The sequence below is a fragment of the Zeus faber genome, assembly GCF_960531495.2.
Source record: "Zeus faber genome assembly, chromosome: 2".
Lineage (NCBI taxonomy): Eukaryota > Metazoa > Chordata > Actinopteri > Zeiformes > Zeidae > Zeus > Zeus faber.
Window position 1 is genome coordinate 17,331,499 of NC_137189.1, and position 8,884 is coordinate 17,340,382.

Consider the following 8,884-nt stretch of genomic DNA (forward strand, 5'->3'; position numbering starts at 1 on the left):
ATATATATATAAGCTGTTGGCTAATTTCACCAAAAATGTCTGTGTTTGGTGGGACTGGACTGCCGTTCTTACCAGGATATACATTTCGGGATTTAACGGTAAACCAGAATGTTGTGAAGAAGTTTCTAGAGCTAAGTGTTCTTGATTGTAATGAGCTATCTAAATCAGATAGGTCTACAGAAAAATATATACCTTTAAATGGGAGTAATTTAAAAAGAAAAAACCGGATTTTACAGGAGATTTCATTATTGTTCATTTTTTCTACTTTCAAATTTTGAATTATATGGGGGGCCGAAATTAATAGAAATAATTCCAAACATGTAACTAACAGATGCAACAGTGACAAAAGGTTATTCATCCTGTGTATTTACTCGAACACACTGTGCTAACACGACATACGGTACAGCAGGAATGTTTGTGTTTCTGATGTTTTGTGTGCTGCCTTCCTTGGACCGACTGGACCTCTAGAATAAAAGATTCAATCCCTGCTATCCTGGTTAAATAAAGGCTAAATAGAAATTGTGAATTAAATTAATTTAAAAAATAAAGAAATGTCAATAGCCCTAACCCTATGGCAATTTAAGGTTTATATTGATTATTTATATTGCAATAGTAATGTCTGTTTGAATTTTCTGTGAACACTCCTTTCACAACTTTTGATTTCTGTGAGCAGAAGTCAGTCTACCATCGGCCCCAGACGCTGGGCTATAGGAACGGCTTTGCGCTGCCCCGTCGACCCACTGTGGGCGTCGGACAGACTCCCCTCCCCTCAGCACAGCTTGAACAAAATGAAAGCAATAAGCTGACCAGTGAGACTCTGTTCATCGACGATGGCCCTTCCAGCCACGGCACCTCGCAGGAGTTTATTCCAGCTCATGTGGCCCTAGACAAAAAGGTAAAGCCAATACATGCTTGGCAGTGTTGTTATCTAGGTTAAGTTAGTTATCTTTAACTTAGATACATAGATAAGCTTTGACAGAACAAGGTTGTTCCTGCACACGGAATATGCTCGAACCTCCTTAATCCTTTCTAAATCGCTCTCACTTGTAGGTGCTGCGCTTCTTTGGCTACTTCCAGCAGGATGTGCTCCACTCCCCCGATGAGTACTACCGTGTGCGCCACGTGGTCATTTACTACCACTTGGAAGACGACACCATGTGGATCATCGAGCCCCGGGTGCAGAACTCCGGGCTGCCTCAGGGCAAGCTTATGAGACGCCAGCGTCTGCCCAAGAACGACCAAGGAGAGCACTATCACTGGAAGGGCCTCAATGTGGGCATGGACCTGGTGGTGTACGGGGTCACATACCGCATCACACACTGTGACGCCTACACACAGGTACACCCTCCCCACAATGGATACTCCACCTCTCCACTGATAAGATACCTATCTGTTTGTCTTTGTCATTATTTTTCTCACTCTCCGGTCATTTTAGATATGGCCAAGTTAGACATCGATACCTTTTTCTGTTAATGTTGGTGATGGGATGTTCTCTGACATGCAGGATTTCCTGGAAAGTGAAGGCATTGTACTGAATGAGCCAGAAATAATTCCAGTGGACCCTTACATCACCCACCGCACCCAGCCCCAGCGCTCCTACATCACTCCATCAGAATTTGACCCCCTGAAACGATTCCTCACCATGGACCGCAAGGTAACCCAGGTTCCTTTATCTACAACCTGATTGAATGAGTTATAGTAGGCCTATGCATAACAAATCACATGGTATCAGTCAAGGCACTGATTGTCGTTCACCTGCTGTTTTGTTGAATGAAGGATAATGGGGCCATCTGCCATGATATAATGATCCACCAGTTCCCCCCATCCCCAATCTCTAGGTGCTGCGGTTCTTTGCCCTGTGGGAAGACTCTCCGTACGGGGAGACCATATCTCCTGTGACCATCCATTACTTCCTGATGGATGACACGGTAGAGGTCAGAGAGATCCACCAGCCCAACAGCGGCAGGGACCCCTTCCCAGTCTTGATGCGCAGGCAGCGACTGCCCAAAACCATCAAGGCAGCCTGCGGTGAGCCCGTAGCTGAACTGCTGTATTCAAAATTTAGCATGTATTATTATACATACAGATATGGAACATGAACGTGCCACCTGTGTTGACATGAGCTAGTTTATTATGGCTGAGCTATGTGCTTTCTTTCTCACATTATGATAAATAAGCTACCTTTTATTAATCTTCGTAGTTGCCTTTCCGCTGCCCTCTAGAGCCCTTCCCTCTGTGCGTGCTGGAGGTCTCCTCTCAGGAGGTGCAGGAATATTTCTCCCCGAAGGACTTCCATGTTGGTGAGACAGTGAAGCTGATGGGTCGCAACTTCCTTCTGTATGACTGCGACGACTTTACCAAAAGTTACTACCAAGACAACCATTCAGATATGGAGATGAAGTACGGCAAGGCACCCAACAAGAGTGACCGGACTCAGGACAGGAGGAGGGTGAGGGAACGTTTTCTAAAAATGTAAAGTCACAGAATAGTGCACTATGGTTGTCACTGTTTAACGTGTCAACATTTTAACTAAAAAAATCTAAAATATTTCCCTGACCAGTGCAAAAAGACATAAAAAAAAACATTGAAGTGCCATAAGGCTATGGTAATTTTTCCTGACTTTATTTCTCATTCTTAATATCATCAATCCATTTCCTCATGTAAAAATCTCAGAACAATCAGGGAGAGAGGCCCAGAAATGACAGGCTGGCTTTTGTCTCTCCTCTTCTCCTCTCTTGACCCTCACAGGAAGTGCCTCCCTACAATGGCTTTGGTTCACTGGAGGACTCCCTACAGAACTGCTTATCCCTCAACCCTGAGCCTCCCAAAAAGGACCTGATGAAGATATTGGAGAACGACCACAAAGTATTGCGATACGTTGCCAGGCTGGTAAGACGTGACGTGAGGAGAATCTGGCTGTAATGGTGGGCTGGTAAAAAAAACATCAGGTCAAGGCACAGTACCATGGTACTGTGTTATTCATCTTGTTTCATTTTGAATAAACCATTGGGTAACCCATCTTGTTCTGCCTGTATCCAACTTTTTATCCACTCACAATAGTAAATGAGAGAGATCAGGCATTTTTATGATTGTACCAGAAAAACATGATTCATTTTGAGAGGACAGTGACCTCTTAAAGATACTGTATTCATAAACTTACCAGCAGCCAAAGTATTCCTTTCTCATCCTAGGACTCCCAGAATCTCCATGACGAGGGTCGTCGTTTCATCCTTTCCTACTTCCTGTCCAACAACATGATCAGCATTTTTGAGAAGCCCTCCCGTAACTCCGGGATCATTGGTGGCAAGTTCCTGGAGAAGACCCGCGTCCCAAAGCCAGGCTCCACCTTAGACAATCCTGAGTTCTACGTGCCTGGGGATTTAGCTATCGAATCCACAGTGGAAGGTAAGGCATTTCCAATAAGCTGCACTGACAGGATTGTTCTTTCCAGCCTTACTGTATAGCAATACGGTATTGTAGATACTGTTCTAAATCCAGCATACAATTTGTGTATACAAACAGCATAACCTTTGTGTAAACAAACGTGGTCACTCACATTCAGGTTTGGCAGTATTCCAGTGGACATTAAATGCTCTTCATCTTTTTTCACATTAGTTTTCAGCCATCGCTTTGTTCTGATCGACGCCGACAAATTTGTGCTGAAGTACCTGGAGTCGATATCGGACCAGATCCCAATTCAGACACTCAACTCTGTACGGCAGAGGCTGGGCTTAGTTCCAGATCAGGGGACTGGAAGTAACCAGCCAGGCGACCAAAAAGGTACAGCTCAGCTAATCCATCCATCCATTTTCCTGCTGCTTATCCTTACAGTGCCCCTTGCACGGACCTCGCCACTTCTGCGCGCACTCAGTCCACGCGTCCCCTGGAGCCTCTCCCCCGCGGCTCCAGGGGAGCCGGGATTGGCCGGTGTGGGTACCAGATGTGCTCGGCCTGGCCGATCGGCTCGCACACAAGAGTCAGAGGGTGAAACAAATCCTGTGACGCAATAAAAGTGAGGGCCGGTGTGCGCGGGCTGGGCGCACCACTGGCCCATCTCGTCCGCGCGGTCCGGGAGGGGGAGTGGCTACGTTTTGTATGAGCATTATTACCGGACATTTTGACCGGCAAGTTTATCATTTATCGGGTTTTTTTTAATATAAATTTTACCAGGCAAAAAAACTGGAATTACCGGAGCCGACCATCAAGGAAGTGACGTAGTGACGTAAAGCGCAACACACTTTCCCCGCTGTTTCGTACCCAAAGTTACATAGTGCAAGAACAGGTGTTTGGGGAGGAGGGGGGTGAAACAGGTGCGATTCCTTGTATTACAGTCATTGTACCATCAAAATGATTCTGAAGCTGTTATTTTAAGATTTCAAAAAAAAGTTACGTAGTGTTGCTTTAAATGTCAGACCCATCAAGACATTTCAGGCCATAATACAACCTATGAGTTTACCAACACATCCAGGACTGCTATGTTTTTCAAAATATCTGTCCCAATATTCAGGAATATAAATGATGAAAATATCTGCCAGTCATCCCTAATCCATCTCTTTCTTTCTCAGGTGGCAATGAGGCCGCAGAGTCCACCGTCTCCTCTTTGAACCCTCAGTGTGAGGCCACCTGCAACCAATAGGGCTTTTATTTTCTACTTCAAAACCTGCAAGATGAGGAAACTATAACTTGCATATACGTGCATATATACGATATCTTGCGGATATCTTTTGTTTGATGTTTGCCACCTTATCGACAATTTATTAAATGTAATCCCAATTTGTTTGTGGACGTGTTTGTGGCAATTTGTTTGTGGCACAGTGCATGGCACTGCTGCCTCACAGCAAGAAGGTCCTGGGTTCGATTCCCGCCTGGGGCGCTGTTGGCACCATGCTCCGGTGGGTTATCTCCCAAATAGGCGCCTTTCTGTTTGGGGTTTGCATGTTCTCCCTGTGCTCACATGGGGTTTCCGCCATCTAACATTAGTAAGGACCCCCACCAAAAACATGCACACAATGCATGTGTTGTAGTGTTGTGTGACGATTAAAGATTCTTCTTCTTTTGACTGGATACATACTGGTGTTTACATCTACATGACAATGACAAAGAGAAGACAGAAGCCAAGGCATCCAATTTTTTGGTTGGCTAGATGTCGCCAGTAATACACAAAGATGAGACACAGGCTATGGCAAGCAGCCAGCCGTTGGCTGTGTGACTTCATAAACTCAGTAACTTTAGCACAAACTAATAAAGCAAAAAAGGACAAAACAACGCAAAGCTGGGTGCAGACGAGAGCTCAAAACAGCAGTAACATCAGACTGACTAACATGTAACATCTTCAATATCTAAACCAGTACAGTACTTGAATATGAGTATGGTTCAAAGTTCAAAGTGTTTTATTTGTCAAGTGTACAGTACAACATAAGGTCATTCGGTACAATGAAATTCTTGGGGCATGACAGGCAAAAACTACGTAGTGGGCATAAAAAGATAAAATAACAAGGCAAATATAAGGAGGAAATACATTTTATTTTATTTTTTTAAATAAGAGTCGAATATAAAAAAAAGTAAGAGTCGAGTTACAAATATGGGCAAGAGGTCGCAGTGTATGTACATAAAATTAAAATAAGAAAATGATCCTAAAACGGAAACTAAAAATTGGAACATTGTAGCAGTTCCAACAGAAATAGGTCAGTCTATTGCACAAGACACAAGGTTTGACACATTCAAATATACCTGAAGATAGTAACAGTGCTGTGAATATTGTATTTGTGATGGCGGCGAGTCAGCATACCACCATGAGAAATACAGTTATTGACAGAGCCCCCACTGTTTTCAGAGTTTATGCACTTGTGAGAAACTTCAAAAAAGAAAAACATCTCTAAACATTTCTTATTTGTGCTTATTGCTAAATGGAGCCACATCAAAGGGCAGATCCTTCATCTGATAAAACCTTTGAAATTTTTGTCTTTTCATTCATGAGATTATTCGTTTGTTAACTTATTTGTTTGTTATCTTCATTTTTTTAACGGCCTGGTTTGACTGCGTTGACTGGTTTCCACACGCTGGACTAGTGAAATACGCGCAGTTGGCCCGAATGGCTCAGCTGCTCCCGCTCCTTCTCCACAACTCTGAACAACGTCAATGTCAGTCTGTTATAAATGTATGTCTTACAGGAGGGAGTATCTCTCTTCCCAAAAGGCGGAAAAGGAGCCTGTTTTACCATATTCTCAGCAAATACCCTTTTAGAGAATCACATTTTGGTAAACAATATAATACCTCACAATGGTGTTTTTCTGGACAAGAAATTTTAAGGTATAGTTACATGTATATCTCGACCAGGATATTTTATTATTGCTGTTTTGAACGGGTAAGCAGGCATTAAACGGGTAAGCATGTATGTAATTGGCACAGGCAAGTCTGATATTAGTATTTCTTTGCTATTATTCCGATTTCCCATCACTGACAATGAGATTCTTTGACTCATGGCAAACAATAGAATACATTGGCATGATCAAGTGAGTCAATAATCGAACAGTTCACAGATCATGGTAGTCTAACTGAGCCGTCGCCTACCAATCAGCATGTTCCACATTATTAAGTGTGGTGGCAGAGCGGGATACTATTATTCTTGATATTATTATTATTAGGGGTCCAGTCCGCAGCCGCCAACTGAATTTGACCCAAATCACAAACGTGGTCATGACTCGCTGTCATGCCAAAGTGTTCCAGGCATGGGAGCTGGGAGCACCACTGCCTGGAGGAGAAACAGAAAAAACACCACTCCTATTCCATGGGTTAGGTTTACGTTTTTCCTTTTCCATATATTGCTTTCATTATATATTGCTAAATGATAATCACAAGATTTGCATTTTGCGTGGCAGGTACGTGGAGAGGGGGCCAAGGGGGCCTGAGCACCCTCAGGCACATTTTTATTTTTTTTTAAGAGTGAATAAGTATCGAGGTATCGGATTGTCTGGGCAAGATACAGTATATTCATGAGGAACACCTCATGAACCTCGCACCTTAGCGCATCTGCGATGTGCGCTCAGCGGCTCTGCTGTGCTGCTCCGTTTGTCCAGAGCGGCAAAAGGCCTAGAACCAGAGCTGGAGGGTCCATCTGCCTTTTCTTTTTTTTGAGCACCTGCCCCTCACAAAGTCTCTGTAAGGGACTGTAGAGTGGGGAAGGGAGATCCCATCACCAGTGGTTACTCGACAGCTCTAAGCGGAGGGGGAGAGCCTCAGCGCCTTCTCTCTCTCTCCCCACCACAGTTTCAGAAAATGATAAACTGCACTTACACTGTTTCCATGCTCAGATTTTCCCGTCTGTCATCAATGTCAATCGCGATCGATGGAGTCGATCGTCGATAGGCTATTTAATCTTATGTCTGCAAAGCCTATTAACAACTATAGGTTTATGTGTATATTTGTGTACTTTTCGGGTAGATTTCAGTAGATATGTTTGATTGACATTTTATCCCCGCAGTCCCCATTACTTTGGAGGATTAATGAAAAATATGCAAAAAAGTAATCCACAAAAACTCGTAACCACATCGAGTCGAATCCACCGAAATGCACAACTGTTTTTCATGTAAATGAAACCGATTGAAAATGTAATCCAAATGTTAAACTGTCTTTATAAAAATGTACTTACAAAACATTGCTTTTTTTTAGTTAATAAGCTACATATAACACAATGTTTATAAACACTGCTTACTTTGAAAATTTCGTACAAGTTTACTATTTTCCTTTTTTTTTTTTTTTTACTTTGGATTGCCATTTTAATAATATACAGTCATTATTTGTTGTGTGATCTTTATAAATACTGTGATATTTGTTTGATTATTTTGTCCAGCTGTTTTGGAAAACTGTTTAATAAAACAACTATCTGACTTGTTATTTCTTGTCCAAATTTCCAAATTATTCTACTTTACAACTTACAAACAAAATTAGGACTTAACTCAGCTATTTGAACTGTTATTTAGAACTGACCTATCTCATTATGACACAAAATATGTCGCATTACAAATTAAAATCAATGGTTGATGTCTGGTTTAGATGGAAATGCTTCATACGTAATGTCATGACAGTTTGATTTGTGGAATTACTTGAACTTAACTACATGATGTTTGTAAGTTCAGTAAATTTTGATGCATTTCACAAAAAAAAAACCAAATTGAACACGTGCCTAAAACAAATAAACGGGACCCTGTGTATTGTTGCCTGCAGCTATATTTATTATTGTCATTATTATTATTATTATTATTATTATTATTATAGGCAAAGTTTGCAACACAGCTCACATAGTTTTTGAGCCACATAGATGTAAAATATATCAAAACGATCATCTTGATTAGGAACTGCAGGCTATTAATTTGTAGGAGGTTTCCCCCGCACAATACTATTATCAATATTATTTTTTTTCTGTTATCATTATAGCCAAGTTTTGCCACGCTACTCACCCTGTGGCACTGAGCACACCCGCATATAGCTCAACGGTGACTTTCTGGAAGTGAAATTCCCATTCATATTGTGAATCTAGGTTTTGATTATTAGCCATAACGTCGTAACCATCCAAGGTAGACCTACCACAAGCTATGAGATTGTGAAAAGCTCATAGCTCATAGCTCCTGTATAAGCCTTTAGTCTGTATGATATCAACCTTGTTTTTAGAAAAACATGTTGTATTCGCGACATCATGGAGAAGTACTACACTATCCACAATCCTTAAGCGTAACAATGATGTCTCTGATTGGTGGAGCTGGCTGTTACCCTGGAAATGTTTACCGCTGCCACGGTGACGTTTGACGTCATTTGACGACGGTTTTACGTCACTGTCAGCTAGTGAGTTACTGCAAATAATTGAAAAATTTATTATATATACACACAC

The 8,884-nt window shown here is 41.9% G+C and overlaps 1 protein-coding gene across 1 annotated transcript; it reads left to right on the forward strand.

Annotated features, from left to right (window-relative positions):
- Positions 1-35: 35 nt before the first annotated feature.
- LOC307247137 (EF-hand domain-containing protein 1-like) lies at positions 36-4,636 on the forward strand (the record flags this gene model as incomplete). The annotated part of the gene is made up of 11 exons (XM_080023203.1): positions 36-98; positions 674-895; positions 1,051-1,338; positions 1,505-1,654; positions 1,839-2,028; positions 2,223-2,449; positions 2,749-2,889; positions 3,192-3,405; positions 3,616-3,780; positions 3,872-3,976; positions 4,566-4,636. 11 exons carry the CDS (start codon positions 36-38, stop codon positions 4,634-4,636), a joined length of 1,836 nt encoding a protein of 611 aa, XP_079879329.1.
- Positions 4,637-8,884: the final 4,248 nt, after the last annotated feature.